The sequence below is a fragment of the Planococcus citri genome, chromosome 5 (genome assembly GCF_950023065.1).
Source record: "Planococcus citri chromosome 5, ihPlaCitr1.1, whole genome shotgun sequence".
Taxonomy (NCBI): Eukaryota; Metazoa; Arthropoda; class Insecta; order Hemiptera; family Pseudococcidae; genus Planococcus; species Planococcus citri.
Window position 1 is genome coordinate 14,465,793 of NC_088681.1, and position 18,627 is coordinate 14,484,419.

The 18,627-nt window shown below is 33.5% G+C and overlaps 2 protein-coding genes across 2 annotated transcripts in view; both read right to left on the reverse strand.

The window, feature by feature from the left end:
* Positions 1-8,075, reverse strand: part of LOC135848088 (uncharacterized) — a 161,925-nt gene extending 153,850 nt beyond the window's left edge. Inside the window, exons 1-2 of the mRNA XM_065367862.1 lie at positions 7,336-8,075; positions 6,001-6,973 (exon numbers count right to left, since the gene is read on the reverse strand). Coding sequence (XP_065223934.1) covers positions 6,001-6,845 — 845 coding nt within the window. The 5' untranslated portion in view covers positions 6,846-6,973; positions 7,336-8,075. The remainder of the gene's footprint in view (positions 1-6,000; positions 6,974-7,335) is intronic.
* Positions 8,076-13,293: 5,218 nt separating this feature from the next.
* LOC135846333 (dnaJ homolog subfamily A member 1-like) lies at positions 13,294-16,193 on the reverse strand. Its single transcript, XM_065365365.1, has 8 exons — positions 15,887-16,193; positions 15,398-15,552; positions 15,024-15,321; positions 14,687-14,871; positions 14,460-14,614; positions 14,262-14,380; positions 14,018-14,183; positions 13,294-13,941 (listed from the first exon to the last, which is right to left on the reverse strand). Exons 2-8 carry the CDS (start codon positions 15,527-15,529, stop codon positions 13,785-13,787), a joined length of 1,212 nt encoding a protein of 403 aa, XP_065221437.1. The 5' UTR covers positions 15,530-15,552; positions 15,887-16,193; the 3' UTR covers positions 13,294-13,784.
* Positions 16,194-18,627: the final 2,434 nt, after the last annotated feature.

Genomic DNA, 18,627 nt, shown 5'->3' on the forward strand with positions numbered 1-18,627 from the left:
TTTTTTGGGGCACAAAATGTACGGGAGACTTACTTTAGTAAGACAGGAGTGGGCACGTTTGCAAGAATCCTTCGCCCAATTTCGGGTATAGCGGAGTTGGAGTAAACTGTTAAGTTTATTTTAGTCAACTTATCTGTAATTCTTATGTAATAATTCCGTTAATAAAGGATATTGATTGAATTATCATCGAAGACAAAGTTTTCAACTTTCCCAGTTGTTTTCATTCCAAATGCTGCGGTTATTCAATTAAATTTTGAAAAGATTCATGTTGAAAAAAATTGCCTGTTGTGTGTGAAAATCATTATTTAAAATGCCACGAGTGAGAGGCGGAATGCTCTCCAAAGGATTGAAGTTAAAAACTCCTCGTAATTCGCAAGATGCCCTTGTTAATAATACAGATGGTACGTTGCTATTGCTGTTTTGGATAAAATTATTACACTGTATTAGAATAATAAGACTGCTGCTTCGTGTTTTTCTTTTTTCGGTTGAATTTAATCGTAATGATACTCTCACACCACCGGAAGAGAATGTTATGATTATAAATCAATTTGAGCTTTAGAGCTTTCACATCTTTTGATTGAAAAGCGCTAGAGCTTTGGGGAAAAACGAGGTTGTAGAGGAGAAAGAGTAGATCTTTTTTCATGTTTCAAAAACCCATGTGCTCGATCAAATTTTCGAGTTATCAAAGTTCAAAGTTTCAAAGTTACAATTTTTTTACATTTGAATTAAAATATCTCAAAATTTTGATTGGGCACATGGGTGTTTGAAGCATGAAAAATGATCAACTTTTTCTCCTCTACAAGCTGGTTTCTAATTAAAATCTGTAGCATCAACCATTCAAAAGTTAGATATCAGAAAAACTAAGAAATTGGGCAATCTCCCATAAGAGGGGACAAAGGTAATCGATTGTGTTGCTGGCCGAAGAAAAGACTGCAAAAAAGGTGAAACGAGTATCAAGAAAATTGAAAAAAACTTCGGGTCAATCCTATGAAAACTCAAAAGGGAATAACTATTCCAGCAAGAAATATTAAACCTGGTTGCAACGAAAAGTGTTCGAAGAAATGCGCAACTTCATTTTCTGATCCAGAACACGATGAACTTTTTTCAAATTACTGGGCTCTTGAAAGTTGAAATACAATATTCCTTGCCCAACAATGGTGAAATCGTACCAGTATGTCGATAAAACTGACAGATTGGCCCTTTTGATTTGTGTAAAAATTGAAAAATAATATAGCTCAAAGGGCCAATCTTCATCATTCACTACAAATACATTCCTTGTTAATAAATTTTTTAATCAAACTGTGATTTTTTCACGTAATGTTGTACCTGAATGGTGAATGAAGGCGAGAAAAATTTAAAACCTAATTTATACTACTATAAAATCTGTGTATGGCGATTACGGTTTTAGAAACGGGTGTAAAAAAGCAGTTTGGCCCTTCTTCCGCAGAGCAGTCGATATGACGAATTCTATTTTCCAAATTACGCAAAAACGGGCGAATGGATCTGCCTCATTTTTGGATATGTTGTTTAGAAAGGTTATATCTCGGCGAGTACGAAGCTGTTTTTTTAAAATTTTGCTTTAGAATTGAAATATTTTGGATTTAAACTTACGTAATTTAGGGTCATTTTCATGCGAGCATTATTCATTTATGAGACAATATTTCAAAAAACCGAGCCCGTACTCGCCGAGATATAACCTTTCTAAACAACATATCCGAAAATGAACATTATTTGATCATTTTTGAGCGTGAAAAATGGAAAATACGAAAACTATTTTGCCGACTTTTTATAGATTCACATCGCCATGACAGTCAACAAATTTTCGTTTGTTTACATATTTTAGTTGAAGCATTTTCAATAAAGAGAGCGTTTGTGTAGTTTTTGCAATTTTTGCATTTTGAGAACGGAATTTTTTGTTCTTTTCATCACAAACCCTTCTGGCCACATTAATTTCAACTCAAAATCAAAAACAATTTCGTAATGTTATCAATTATCACTTCAAAGTAAAAAAAAATTGCATTTATTCTTGCTATAATTAATAATTTTCATCAATGTATTCCAAAATAAATTTCACGTCCGTTTCAACAACCAATAAACCATGTAGGTACCTTACCTACTACCTGCTTACATTTTATTCACTCAAGTTTATATGTAGGGTGCTTATCGACTTTCATTTATTCAGATTCAAAGTAAGTGAAAAAATTTACCTATTTTGAACAAACTGAAAATCTCAAAATTATACCTCTCATTATTTCATTTCGAAAATTTACTTCCTTGTGAACTTTCCCAAAATGTCCACATCTCGTGAGTGTAGGTACTTTATTTCTCGAAACTAAGATGGCAATAATGGGCAAAAAAACACAATTGAATATACAGGTTTTGTTTTCAGTTTCAGTTGAATGTCTTCTCAATAGGCGAAGTTTTATTTAATTTTGTTTGTATTTTTGTAATTTTACTGAAATTTCATCCACTTTTGATGATTCTCATTTCTCACTTGATTGATGATTGAGTAATTTTAATACTTTTCTGAGTGTTTCTACACACATCTTCTCAACACTTCTTCATAAATTTTAGGCGAATGTAGTTGAATATTCAGAATTCTTTTGTGATTTTCATGTTGAGTAGGTAATTTTAACAATGTTTTAAAGAATTTTTGCAAATTTTATCTTTGTACCTACTTGACAGAAACGTTATCCTTTCTTCAATAATCTTCAGCAATTTTATTGCTTTTGAGTCTTTTTGTGTCATTTTGACATGTTCTTAACACTTTTTGTGTATTTTTGGGAACTGTGATAGAATTTACTTCATTTTTTGGAAGTATACAGTGTTTTTAGAACTTTCACTTGTGTTTGAAGAAGTTTCAACGATGTTTTTTGCTATTCTTGTTCAATTTTGATAATGACAAAACTAGTTTTTTGAGAATATTCGAAGAATTGAGCCCCAAATTGGGTTTGCATTTGTGGGATTTTTAAAAAAGTTTACAGAGAATTCAAATACTCCAACAAAAATATTTTTTTGTGCATTTTTGGAAGACTAAATCCTATTTGAGCTCAAAATTAAGTCTTGATTTCCGAAATTTCTGAAAAAGGCGTCATGCGACCTGCAGAAATATGTTAAAGTGTAGGCAAAAAATTACTTTCAAAACTTTATTTGAGCATTTCTGAAGAATTTTGAGCCAAAAACTTGATCATGATTTTTGGAGTGTTCAAAAAAAGTGACATACCACCTTTTTTGAAATTCCTCTTTTTATTTCAAAATTGCCAATCAGAAGTCTTGCCAAACTTAGCCTTATTTAAATTGTAAAAATTTTTTTGTGAACGCGGTATTTACGTAATATAGGTGACACGGGGGGGGGGGGTGTCTATACAAAATCGATAAACTTTTAGAGATTCCGATTGTTGAAAATTTTGAAGAAATTCTATTGTAGTTCTGATATTAATATTGCGTCAGAGATTTTGAGAACTTGAAAAAAAATATATTGTTGACATTCTGAGATTATGTCAGACTTTTCAAAATGGAAGAAAATAGACTAAATGGTGTGAGGTTGACTTCTGAAAACTTCGGAAAACTTTGAAAAAAACACGTCAATTTCCTTACATTCTGCCAGACTTTTAAGAACTTGATGAAAAAATTTCGTCGACTTTCTGACAGTCTGTCAGATTCGGAGGAAAAAAATCATTGAAGTTATAAAACTTTTAATAATGACTTTCTGATATTTTGTCAGATTTTTAAAAAATGGATACCATTTTTCAAAATAAACAAAAATGTTATTTTTTTGCGAAAAATTCAACTTTTTTGTAGAAACTGTAAAACAGGGTCATCTTTTGCCAAAATTGCCAGAAAAGATTTCCAGAAGTCTATTTTGTTTATAACCAAAATCCTCAAAAACCACTTTTTTTCTCGTCATAATTTTTCTAAAAGTCTTGCCTACTATTTTTGCGAAAATTGCAAAAAATCCTACTACTTTCTCTTTTGAAATTGCACAGAAGACTAATTTTTAGCAATGAGGAGGGGGGTTGTCAAAAACAGCATACAAATTTTAGAAAGCGTTCTCAGAACAGTTCTAAATTTTTTTGTCTGATTGTCTGGATTTTTTCATAAGTCGTTTTTTTCAAATTTTCCCAAAAATTTGAAGCTTGCTTGATTAGGATGGATTATTGAAAGGAGAATCGCTCTAAATGATCTCATTCCAGGGTGTATAAGGTTCAAGGTTCTGTTGTTTTGTTGCCAAATTTGTCCAAGTTAAAGTGTCATTTTTTTGAAAAAGTAGTCAAAAGCGTCAATTTTTGTCTAAAATAATCAAAAAGTATCCATTTTAGTCAAAATTGTGAAAAAGTTATTATCTTGGTAAAATTCTCAAAAAGGGACAATTTTTGCCAAAATTGTCAAACATTCCTGTTCTTGTCAAGGTTAGCCAAAAAAATCCTGTTTTTGCCAAAATTGTCAAAATAATATTCTTGTTTTTTGATAAAATTGTCAGAGAGGATCAATTTTTGGCAAATCAATGAAAATTTGAAATGTTCTTCCGTCAAAATTCTCAGGAAGTAGTTTTTTGATGAAAATAGTCAGATAGTCGTAATTCGTAATTTTTGCCAAAATTGCTAAGAGACTTGTGTTTTGTTTGCCAAAACATCCAAAAAGCAATAACTTTTGTCTTGCCAGCCTAAAAGTTACTCTTTTTGTTTTAAAATTTTCCAAATAATTAACAAGTCCTGTTTTATACTATTTTATAGAATTTTATTTCCCCCCTCACCTCATCCCATATTTCATTTCTATAAATTTTTATGACAAATTTTTGATATTTTTGAAATTTACTTTGGACAAAAAAAAATTTATAAGAAATTTGTCAGAACATTAAATCTTAAAAATTTGAAAAAAATCATTCGGAAAATCAAACGAATCCTCTATTTATTAAAAATACTTCGTGAATGTATCCATCCAATATTATTATGGCACGTAAGAACTCTGGCATTGAATGAAAATGAAAATTAATTCTCCAGCCGAGCGCGTTGGTTATAATTTTCCACGACAACGTCGTGGAGAAGAAGTGGTGACGCGCTTGGCCAGGGAAATTCTTTTCTTCGTAACTATCGGAAGTCGGAATTATTTTGGAAATTTTTTGAAATGAAACGAAAAATTCGATTTGGCAACGTTTCATACGTATTAAATAACAACGTGTACAAGTGTGAGTGCAACAAATGGCAACAATTAATGCAAAAATGCGCACGCACAATTTTTAATAATTCGTTGAAAATAAAATCATAAATTCTCAATAATTATTATTCAATTTTTCGTTCGCGAACAAATCAGTTATTTGTCTAGTGATAAAATTAAAAAGTAAAATTTTAAACTCTCGATTTGGCAGCCAAATATTTTTCAATAAAAATTTCCCATTACCTATTTTCTCGAATTTTTGGAAGCTAAACTACACCCTTAATCTTATACACGTGAGCCCTCCTGTAACATTTTTCAACCATTTCAGGTTTTTTCATAAAATCTAATCAACGTTGAGTTCAGCCTGCAGTTCCCCTCCTCCTCAATAAAGTACCCTCACTTTCGAATTTCGAACCGAAATAGCCTGAAAATAGACTCCGGAGCAACAAAACCCAAATTTTTGCTCGACAAACTCGTTGCATCGAATACTAATGTAAATTTTTTGGTAATTACTGGGAACATTAACCTCCCCCCCCCTCCCCTCTGGCCCTTTCATCACATTTTCAATCATTTCGAAATCAAACGTATCAGTGTACAAATAATTCTCAAATTATGAACCGTTTTTCACGAGTCTACAGCTAGTGGGACCACCTTGTGAATGACTTTTGATGGACTGGATCTGTCTATTTTGCATTTCGCTTCAATTCATGAGATGAGGATCAAAATTGCGGAGACCTCTTCTGCTTCAGTTCGGTTCAAATATGTCAGATTTCGAAAATCTGTCTGTGTAGCTCGAGCATAGTATAATATACAAACATCAAAATAAGGCCAATATATGGCACATACCTTATATACGTAATAGATCCGTTATGCAGCACTCGTTTCCAGCCGTACGGTACAGATACGACGGGTTTTTGGAAAACCCTCGGTACAGGAGCTGCTGCTGCTGTTGTTGCTGTTGCTACTGCTGGTTCTTTGGTGAGAAAGGGCACCACTCTGAACTGCGAAGACGGCGTAAACGTAGTAGCTACAGTCTGAGCTGTGGCGATCGGTTCGCCGCAATCGGTGCTAACCGATGCGAAACTATCCGGCACCGATTTCGGATTATTGCCCACACTGGAGCTGCTCAAGCTGCTACACGTAGACGCGACCGAATCGACCGATCTTACCGATTCGCTGCGAACAAACGCGTCCGGATTCTGGACGAAATTCACCGTCGACGAATCGTTCACGTTTACGTTTAATTTGTCGACATATTGTTCGATATTCGCGACACCGACACCGACACCGACGTTGACGCCGGCACAATTGTCTACGATGGCGAGCTTTTCTCGATGATGGTCGCCGTTGTACGAAGCGTATTGCGTAGAGTCGCGCATAAAATCGCCATCCTCGTGATGATGATGATGATGAGGAGGATCCTCCGGCTCTAGCTGGCTTTTATCCGGCTGCTGCTGTGGCAGTTGTTGTGGCGGCGGCTCGTACGTCGTTATCGTTACGGAGGATGGTCTGTATTCCGTACAAACATTATAAACGGTTTCATTATCGTCGGACTGATGATGCAAATTACTCGAAACAATACTATGCGAATGGTACTGATGCTGCTGGTGCGATTGTATATGCGCATTTTCATTTGCAACGTATACTACTACGTTTGTGCCATTTTCATAGGTTTCAGACGTGCTGCCCATTCTTTGGTGTGGCTTCTACGCAAGAATGTTTCCGGATTTCGAAGGTGGTCAACATAACTGCTTTCGTCGATGTCACATAACCACCAACAGTCGTTAAAATAATTTCTCTTTCCGCCAGACGACCTTTCCTGCGCAACGACAAAACAAAAAACACAAAACATTAGTACCCTATTGTACTACGATTTCCATACAAATACGTTTTAAAGGTAGCGAGTTCATTGTATCATCTTCGACAGCAGCTTGAAGAACAGCTGCTGAGCAAAAAACCTACATTCGAGTCACCTCGACGAACTCGGATCGATTTTTTCAATGGAAATTCTACCTACGCCGAATTCCAATATAATTTACAGATTGATCAATTTTCAAGCCGGCCAACTTTCCCACCCACTGAAGGAGATGTTTACCAATCATCTCGAATAACAATTGACATGAACTGAAATTACACATTCGTATTCGTCGTATTCGTATCACCATTAAACATATTAATTACCTGCATGACTCGTATAAATCATCCAATTAATTTATTTGTTTGGAAAAAAATGAAAAATAAAACAAAAACACACGAAAAGAGAACAGTTTTCTGCTAAGTTCACCACGTCGAAGGAAAAAAATTTTAAGCTAACGCGACACTGGCAACAACTTTCAATAAAGAAGAATTAATAAACACCGCAGAATATACACGATAGAGATATTTTCGAAAAACCATATAAAAACTTTACGATTTCGAAATTATTAATAATTAAACTCGAACCAAAATACGAACACATCAAACGAACACCACATCATAATAATTACAGAACTCTTGTGCTAATTCTTGAACCGAGTATCGAATTTTTTTCGGTTATTGATCAATAATATTATAAGAAAAAATTATCAATATAGGAAAAGAAGAGTAACGCGAACGATACGAGCGATATTGATATGAAAAAATGGAATTTTTCGAGTCGACGAAGACGAATTAATACGCGCAATATGAATGACAACCGAGGCCGAAAAAATGATACGAGATTACGAATTTAAATAATAATTAATCGAGGAAAAAAAAAACAATCGCGTAAATTTAAAAATAAAACACAAGTCGCGAATCAAAACACTTTCTAAAATCTAAATTACAAGACAGTTTACACTTTACAACAACATATAAATTGCATAGTAGTAGCTGTAATACGATTACGTAGTATTACCAACTTGCACTATTCTCGTTCGCGTTTTTGACTGTACTGTGTACTTTGTTTGTTGTTATTCGATATCCTATTGGTCCAGAAGGAAAGAATCATTCGCGAGGATGGGGAAAAAGCGCGCCGAGACCGAATCGTTCGGATTCAGAATCGGATAGTGGGGAGGGTAGAATGATAGTGACGCAGTGAATGGGTGGAGACTGCGTGACGTCAGCTCGACGTCGCGATTGGATTGGTTGGTGGGTGAGATAGCAGTGTGGCAATCATGCGTAACAAAAATATTTTATTTTTTTCAAAAAATTATTTTCATTTTTCATAATTTGAAATTTGAAAATTGAAATATCACACCCTTCGCAGTAATCAGGTTACATCTCAAAAAAAGTGAAAATATTTTACCATTATTTTCTTCATTGTATAATTGAATGTAAAGAATGAATAGTGGTACAGCAGGTATCTCAGTTTAAAGATTGGATATACATATGTATTGTAAATTGTACAATCGGTTTAGCATAAGAATATTTTGAAAAATGTGTTCTCAAAGAGGAAATGTTTCAATGTTTGAAAAACATTCTGAGTTTTAATGTTTCATTCAAATCGATCTAGAGGCGATAGGAAGCAACAAAGCATCCTTGATCCTAGGTCCTACTTGGTAGTTGGTATCTACTACTAAAAAATTATGCATGTTCAAACTTGTAGAGGATTAAATTTCCAATCGTCAATCAACTTCATAACAAAATACAATCAGAGATCACACCATTCGGGAATTATTCAGAAAAGTGTAATTGAAATGACTATAGAGATATCTAACAAAATAATAAGAAACAGAATAGAAAGTGCAAAATAATGGGTGGTTTTTACCTAAGTTATTAGTTGCAGGGAGTGAGCCAAAAATGTCAATCCATTAAATTAACTGGAGCTAGAATTTGTGTGCAGAAATATGATTAAAATAACTTATGCAATATTTTATGCAATTTTCTCACCCAAAAATCAAAATATAAAAAAATTTCAGTTTGAGTCTTCAGACATGAGTGGTATGCCCCTGAAAAGGATTTTTTAAACCTGAAAACCATGAAAACTGCAGTTCATTCAAAACAAAATGAACGCAGTGATCACTGATCAAAAAATACACTTTTAAAAAAAAAACAATTGGCAAAACAAGTCATTTCAGAGTAATAAATTCATCAAATCGAGAAACAGAAGATCCATAGAAAAAGAAATTCAACTAAATAAAAAAGTAGCAACTAGAGGAATTGCATGCAATTATTAACCGCATTCTGAGATTTTCCATCAAAAAACGCCGCCTCTTGTCACTTCTTTCAACATAGCAATTCGCAACTGACAATCGGAGTATATTTTGTAGCAAGCTAGTTCACTCGGGGTCGATTTTGAAAACTGTTTGTAGGAAAAAAAGGCGAAAAACTGCGCCAGTAAAAATGAAATGCTTCGTGAATGGTTGATGACATTTTAGCAGTGTTATGATTTTTTAAACAAAAAAAGACAGTGCAAAATTTCTATAAATATGTAAAAAAAAATACCAGAAAATGCTCGAATATAGCTCGAAAACATGCAGAAATATGCGGGGTTTCCCTTAAAATATGATATTAGGTACCTACTACCTACCTATATGCAATTTGGTCTGAAATATGCAAAATATGCAAAATGATATTGGGCATTGAGCTCATTCGTCAGGAAGTTTCATGATTCGTGGAGATCTTATAAAATATGCACTTTTTCTAGTCCATAGAAAAATAGGAATGCAATGCATAAAAATTCAGCTCTCCCAATAACTCTAACTGAAATTTAAAAAATTGGAACCGAAACCCGAATTTGAAATTTGTATATTTCACTTAGGTAATTAAAGTTCTTATTTTATTTTATTTTTTTAAAATTTTCGAGTGTTTCAAGCTCAACTTTTTAATAAAATACAATGTGCATTTTCCCCAACTTGAATAGGTAATAGTTTTTTTTCTAGAATGCCTACTTTTTGAGTAGGTACCTGTTTCTCGAAAAACTGAAATTTCATAATGTGTGCAAATTCCATGTTTCTGAAAAATGTTCCATTTCTACATTTTTGTGTTTTAGTCACAAACTAATAAAAAAAATAGGTACACTTCTTGTCAGCATTTCTGCATCAGACATGTTCAAAATCATCTAAATTGTTTTTCAGTATGTACTTTGTATGTATTGTAAGTATCAAATTTGCTCAAATAAATTTTTTTTGAAATAAAACGTTTTTTATTCCAAACGACTTGCTTTATTGTTGTTTGAATTTAAAAATTTTGAGTTGCAACGTTTGTGTTTCTCCAAGACCTTGAAAGTATAGAAAATTACAAGTGAAATTTTTAGATGCTGGGTGTCAAATAAGAATTAAAATGAGCCCCCCCCCCCCCCCCCCCCCGCCAATGCAAAAAATCACAAAATTATTTTTTTTAGAAATGTAACCTTATTATTCCAAGGGTGCAATGTTATGGTTTCGTTTTCACAATTTTTTTATACCTAATTTGACAACTTCACTTTCTTAAATTTTTTTCCTATTATGCAAATAATTTCCTCACTTTCTCACCTTCTCAAGATGCCATTTAGAAACATTAAGGGCCGAATGAGTAGGTATTTTGTAACTTGTAAGCAGGGATTCAGAAGAAAAATCCTCCAGATTTTCAGTCTTTATTTAATTTATCCTCAGATTTATAGGTTCTCATGCCCCCAGATTTTCATTTTGCATTTCCAGACAGTGTCTGTTTCAAGTGTCTCTAGAAAGCTCTCCAACCAACGGCCTCCATACGCGTGAACCTCCCCCCCTCCCCCACACCCCAGCAAACCAGCATAATTACAATAATAAACACAAAACCAACCAACTACCTATCGTCAGTGATGGAAAAGTGAAACTGATTACAAACTGAACTGAAATGAAGAAATTCAAACCAAAACTGAAACTGAAAAAAGCAAAATGGTAGGTACATAGTTCATTTTTTCCAATAAATTTCCTAATTTCCAAAATATTACAAATTTGATGGGGGAAAAACGAAACTAATCCAAAAACTGAAACTGAAATAAAGTTTAAACTAAAACTGAAACTGAAAAAGCAAAACTAAAACGAAAAACTGAAACTGAAGTGCAAAAGTTTTGCCATCACTGTCTATATTGTATATATTAGCAGTCAATTCAAAATACACTCCTCCCACATCAGAGTGACATAGATTTCACAGCCAAGATATTCAATTTTCTCTTAAATAAATAAAATTTAAAAAAAATAAAAAACAGAAAAATTGACTTGTTTTTGAACTTTTTTTTCCAACATTCTCAGAAGAATTGGTTCTTGAAAGTCATCAACTGAATTCAGGGATGCAAATTGAAAAAAAAATCGGTCAAAGGCTACAGAAGGTACTGAGAAAGAGATTCCAGTTAACGGTTACAGGTTAATGACCCAAAATTTAAATTTCTGTTAGGTAGGTACCGGTTATGGTTTCCAGAAAATGAACCGGAATTTTTGTCGGTTAAAGATTAGGCCAAGGCTATATTTTTTTTAAATCAAAATTTTCGAAAAAAAACGTTGCATGGCCCACTTTTATTTATTTAAAATTGCATAAAAATAACAAACCTGCTGATGGGTCGTTTTTGAAACCACACTCTGTTTCTGTAAAATTTCAAGCAATACATTTTTTTTGTATTTTTTCAAAAATAAATTACCAGTTACCCTTCTTAAGGAACGAGAACTCCTCAATAATTATTCTTCCCCTCAAAATAAAATATTATTTTCAGAATTTGTAAAGTAATGGATTTTTTTAAAGTATGGTTCTGAATACAAAATGGAATGATCGAATGCCGATGCTGAAGTCCATATTTTCATCTTCGTAGCTCAAAATCTCCCGGAGTTATGTTAAATATGTGATTGAAGTTGTAAAAATGCATAATTGCATGTTGTTAAAAAGTTGAAAAAAAGCAATGGTTCAATCAAACTTCAAAGTCGACGGGACTTTTCATCAACATTTTGATCTCGAAACACTCGAAAATTAAAAAAAAAAACAAAAATGAAAAAATTAGAACCTCAATAGGTAAAACCACCTGAACTTAAATTTCATTTGGTATTTTGCATTTTCTATTCTGTTTCTTATAATATTAATTAGATTTTTGGCATCTCTTTTGTCATTTTTAATTACGCTTTTCTGAATAAAACCTGAACTGGATGATCTACCAACCTGTGATTGTATTTTCTGATAAATTTTTTTGTAAAAATGTGCCTACTACATGTTTTCATTAATTTTCATTACATTTGCTTACCGTACTGATTCATTCATTTTTAATGTCTTTTATTTTGTTCTACTATTTTATTTATTTCATAAATGTAATTGCATTCGACTATAGAAAGCGGAATCTCTGCTATAACACTTCTATTGCACGCAATAGAGGAATTTCAATTTTGAAAACGACTCCTAAAGACAATACAATACTCAATTCCCAAATTCAAGAACGGAACCTATCAAAAGCTAGTGTTGCTAATGAATGTAAAATTGAAAAGAAAAAAAAGTACAAAATCGAAAGTTCAAATAATTTTGAAAACTTCAGCAGAACAGAATAGCTTAGCTTAGCTTTATTTCAGTTTTACTTTTTCAAATATAATGAAAAAATGACAGACATCGCACTCTCGAAGTAATCAGAAATCCGAATAAAAATGCACGCTCTGATTATTCCGAATTAATAATTTTGACATCTCTTCTTTTCAGAAATTCAGCTTCAAAAAACCTCAACCTTCAAACGCGCCACCTCACATGGGTCAGGCTGTAGATTTACTGGCTTATGGGAGGGATTCGATAGGTTCCTTCGATCGCCAGTATTTTCTCAATCATCAGGATACAGAAGAGCAGTTGAGAGGAAAAGTTCAAGTTGAACGAAAATGTTGACTGAAACAGAGAAGTTTTCATTTTTCACCAATCGAATGAAGTCAAGTTCAAGAATCAGTCATCATATTACGTGAAAAATGAAAAAAATCTTCATGAACATAAAAGTAATAAATTATCAGGGTAGCCCTGAGATGATAGATCACAGTTTGTTATCAACCAATGGCTTTTGTGAACAGATTACTCATCATTAATTTCAATTTTCAACGAAACCCAGATATGACTCATTCCCTACTTCACAATTATTACGTATTCAGTTCCTCGCAAACCAGAATACTGAATACATTTCAACGCAGACACGAATACGAACCCCCCCCCCCCAAATAAATGAATACTGAAATTCAATGCTCGATTGAAATAAAAGCAAATAGAGGATACCCGGTCAGAAGATTAAACTTTAATAAAGAACGACGTCAATACACATTTCGCGTAATGGTACAATAAACCACATTAAACCTTAGTATTAACACGTAAATTTGCATATTATTTTCACAAACGTAATACAGAAATACACCTATGGAACGAAACATGAAGTCAAAGAGAACGACGATAAAAGGGAACAGTTGGGTACATATAAGTACGTAGGGTCAAATACAGGAGAATTAAAAAAAAAAAAAAAAAACGCTACATTTTTATTCTGGTTTCGGCAGCAGCACTCGCTGCGTTGTAATAATGCATTCGGCTTGCGAACTTGGAAAAAATTAAAGCTTTACTACGCATCATGAATGTTTGACGACGACTGAATCATTCACATTGTATATTTAAACACAAAACAGAGAAGAAAAAAAAAATTAATAAAATAAAAAGTGCGTCGTTTTTTATCATCGCTGGCGTATCAAACGGAGCGGATCTGTTTCTGTTTCTGTTTAATGTGATGCGCATTGTACTCGACTACCTCCCATGCTGGGTTCATCTTCATCGTAAGCGTTACCACTTTGATTATGGTCGTATTTCCTATCCGAAGCCGAATCCATGTCTAATAACACGCATTCTTCGGCGTTTTCTGGAATTATAGCTTCTGATCTGAAATCACAGAAAGAAAAATCAAATTAAATATTCGAAGATTAGAACATTTGAAAGGGGAGAGAGGAATAATTACCTCGCTGGTAAGCAACTCTCCAACATTGGAATTTTTTCGGGAGGAAGTGATTGAGGGAATTCTACTAAGAACTGAATGATTAAACGGCCTTTCTCGAACGGATTCTTATAATGAGGCATACCTTCGCCTACTATGCACTTAACATCTCCAGGTTTAATAACTTCACCTGCGAACATAAACGAGAATACGTTAAAGATGAATTCAAATCATCAGATACTCAACTCGAAACCGTCGATGGATTTACCTGGTATCACAGTAACTACCAAATCTCTATCATCTAATGTACGTATTACTTTCTGGAAACCACACAACGCTTCAACTAGATCAATGGTCATACGAAGTATTAGATCATTTCGGGTACGTCTGCATCAAACGAAAAAACAGATTAAACTTCGAAATTCATCGAACGTGGGGAAAGAAAATAGGCAGGAGAATATCTCACTTGAATACAGGATGTTCTTTTTCTTCGAGGAGGACGACAATATCACCAGGTTCAAGGCCTGGATCTTGATCACCTTCTCCGTTGAAAACGATTTTTTGGCCATCGTGCATACCTTTGTCAATATGTACTTCGAGGATTTTTCTGTCTCGAATAGTCTACAAGAAGGGAAAGAACACAAATGAGTACGAGCAGAGGCTAATACTTTAAGGAGATCTCGACGCAGATACCTTTCTGCCATTACACGTTTTACATCGATCTTTCGGATTGATACGTTGGCCTTCTCCGCGACACTCTGAACATGCACTTTGAATTTGTTGAATCATACCAGGACCCAATTGTTGGACAGTGACTTGGTAACCAGTACCACGACAATTCGAACATGTCTCTACGGCTCCTTTCTTACCACCTCGGCCTATAACAGAATCGTTCAGTAGGAAAATTACGATAAACAAATCAAAACATCAATCATTAAGTAATTTCGAGGTCATACGTCGCACCCACACCTTACGCAAGCTTCCAACGCATGAAAAAAAAAACATCGCGATATAAATATACAATCTTTACCTTCGCACTTGTCGCAAATGACGTTCTTTTCTAAAGCTAGCTTTCTCGAAGCGCCTTTGTACAAGTCTTCTAACGAAACAGCTAATTGATGGACTACGTCTTTGCCTCGATGTTCGCGTCTTCTTCTACCACCGCCTCCGAAAGGTCCTCCGGAGAAGAACATATCGAATATATCCATAGGTGAATGTCCATTGCTACCTATACCACCTTCTTTCAAAGCTTGTTCACCTCCTTGATCGTAAATCTGCCTTTTATCCGCATTCGACAGCACTTCGTAAGCTTGCGAGATTTGTTTAAACTGTACACGAGCAATTGAACGAGATTAAACTCAATTCGAACACGTTAGAGTATCAAACGGTTGTACGAAAACTTACTTTTTCACCTTCATTGGGATTCTTATCAGGATGGAATTTAAGAGCCAACTTTCTGTAAGCTTTCTTCAATTCGTCATTGTTACAATTGGGTTTCACTCCAAGTATATCATAATAAGTAGTCTCCTTCACCATATTTTATTTCAAAAATCACCAACCTAAAATTTGAATTACACATTCAGTTGAAAATTATCATCGTCGACTGATAACACGCGAAATACATTATCAAAAATCTTGGCTGCGAATAAGAAACGTATCAGTACGTAATTTTCAATTAGTCATCGTTTAATTTGATCGAATTTACTGGTAAAGCTGATATGTGCATCGATTATAAGCGAAATTATTGTAAAATGGAAATCACACGAACAAACTTCGAGTGAAATTGATGGAAAATTACGAAAATTTTCAAGAACCGATACTGATATCTGATCAATGAGAAATTCAACAGCCAATGAAATTTTACGATTAATTTCCCACGTTACCAAAACTTACCAAAAATGATATTATTTTATCGATAGCGATGTTGCTTGGGAAAAGCATGGATTTCACCCTTTGAACACTGAGAATGTGTGTAAAAATGATGTAGAAAATCAGTCACGAATAATTAAATGAACGAAGTTTTCTGATTTAAAAAAAGTCACTTTTGGCACGAAACGATCGATTATGCGAAACTGAATGTATTATAATTTAATAAGTGATAGTCGAATTATGATTAATTTAATTCACAATCATTCATTTATTCTAGAATTTTCTAGCACTACTCTCAGTTCGTCTGAAAGAAAGAAAGAGATGTGACACGACAAGGCTCTCCATCAATAGCGGAGTACCAACGATAATGGCAGTTGGCCTGGTTAATTGTTTTGACGAATTGCAAAAAAAAAGCAAAATGGAGTAAATTTGGTAATTACAGTAATTACCAGGGCGTAAAACTAGAACGAAAACCGAAACTGAAAAGTAAAAACCTGCAAAAACCGATGAAAATTCTTTTAAAGTCAAAACCGAAACCGAAACCGAAACCGAAACCATTGATTCTTTATGCAGGCCTGTTTGACATTCGTTTCGATTTTGTTCTTTAAACGGTTAAACCATATGGTTTTGTTAGTCCGTTTCGTTTCCATAAAGTTGTATCGTTTCGTTTCGTTTCGTTCCAGCCAAAAAAGGCAAAAATATGAGAAAAGCGAACCATTTTATCAACAAATGCAGATGAGGAACCCTCTAGATGGGTGAAATTTGAGTAAATTTGGTCGAAATTTCCAAAAAAAACTTGCCATGAAAACCGAAAATTGAAGAAACTGAAAATGATTCGTTTCGTTATCTAAGTTATCTTATAACGTTGCGTTTCGTGTAATTTTTTTGATTCGTTTCGTTTCGTGTCTTGTTTCGTGTACAGAGGAGAAAATTGTCGTTTCGTTTCGTTAGGTTTCGTATCATGTTTCAACAGCCCTGTTTTTATGAGCTGAATAAAAAAAATTTTTAATTGAACTTATACCTACATACAAGTTCTTTCTTCTTTCAAATTTGAAAGTTTTGGTTAATTTGGTTGATTCAATGGAGGTAGCTAGGTACCTACTTGAAACATGATCAAGAATTCAAGATCAATAATAAATTGATGATGGTACATTTTTCTTTTCTTTTTTTTTTACGTAAAAAAATAAAAATCAATGCCGAAACCAGGAGCGTCATTTTCCCACAACTAAACCAAAACTACTTAAAAGAACCAAAGTCAAAACCAAAATTAAAATAAAACTGGGTGGGAGCGCGATATTTCATTATTCTCAAATTCAAATTCAAATTTCAAAACCAAAAACCAAAACCATATAAGTAAGTCAACAGTCAAGTACATAATCCATAACCAATAAAAACTGAATTCAGTTTCAGTTTTCAGTTTTGAAATTTTTCCAGGGATGGATGGAAACATGGAAAATTGGAAAACTGAACTAATACCACCAGTGAAGAGTGAAGTGGTGACTGGCTGGATCTAAATGCTAAATCAGAATGAAGAAATCGAAACTAAAACTGAAACTGAGACTGAAATGAGCAATACTGAAACTGAAACTGAAAACTGAAAACTAAGTAGAAGCAAAACTGATTTTTGGTAGCTCATTTTTTTTTCAATAAATTTCCAAAATATTATGAATTTGATGGCATGATGGGGGGAAAAAAAGTGAAACTAAGTAGATGAATCTGAAAGTGAAACTGAAAACTGAAGCAGAAATGTAAAAGTTTTGCTGTCACTAAATTTTTCAGATGAGTAAGTAGGTAATTTATTGGTCTACTTACTGGGTATGGGTAATGAGTGCATTTATTCTGTATTTTTAGCGACGAAAACGAAAAGTAGGATCAGTAATTATTCAATTCAAATTAAACAAATTTTCTTGAAATCTCCAACTCCAAATTCGAATGATGCTACTCCCGCCGATGCTAGCAAAAAAAAAAGTACCATCATCAATTTATTATTGATCTTGAATTCTTGATCATGTTTCAAGTAGGTACCTAGCTACCTCCATTGAATCAACCAAAACTTTCAAATTTAAAGAACTGGTATGTAGTTGAAGTTCAATTTTAATTTATTTTTTATTCAGCTCATGAATCTTGACCTTAAAGTTGAGCTAGTTGAGCAAATGTTATTCATGAAAAAATTCAACAAAAAATGGTTAAAATTTTCAGAAAGTATTTTTTTTTGCCAAAATCTGTCTTTTTGTAAAAATTACAAACATTGTTTTTTACCTCTCAAAATACGATTTTTTTTAAAAATTTTCCCTTGCTTCGCTTGAGCCTCTGACCCTCTGTTTTTTGTTGTTTTTTTTCAAATTGAGAATTTTGAGATCGAACTTTTATTATTCATAAAAATCTATTACGTAGGTGTAGGTACCTATTCAAATCTTTAAAAATATTTAAACCAAAAAAACACAATTTTCACGTTTCACCTGAAAGAACATTGTTTTTCTACTTCTCAAATCTAGCTTTTGTTCTAACTCCCCTCGGGCCTGTTTGCTTCTAATTTTCCAAAGTTCAATCAATCAATCAATTTTATTTATTTAGTTCAGTTCTTACTACTTTTATCACAACAAAAAGATAATTGGTATTAATAATTATTCAAATTGAAATTTTCAAAAACCCATCATTCAAATTCTAAATCTAAAATTTTGAACTGGAAAAGATGAACGAATTTTATAAAAACGTTGTTTAAGTTTTTTTCCTCTTGAAATACGAATTCTCAAAAGTTTTTGCCG

Coding starts and splice junctions, on each gene's coding strand:
- LOC135846333 (XM_065365365.1), bottom strand. CDS start 15,529: ATGGTGAAGGAGACTACTTATTATGATATACTTGGAGTGAAACCCAAT. Junction 14,615..14,686: donor AAACGTGTAATGGCAGAAAG/GTATCTGCGTCG, acceptor CCCTTCTTGTAG/ACTATTCGAGACAGAAAAAT. Junction 14,381..14,459: donor AAAGAACATCCTGTATTCAA/GTGAGATATTCT, acceptor CGTTTGATGCAG/ACGTACCCGAAATGATCTAA.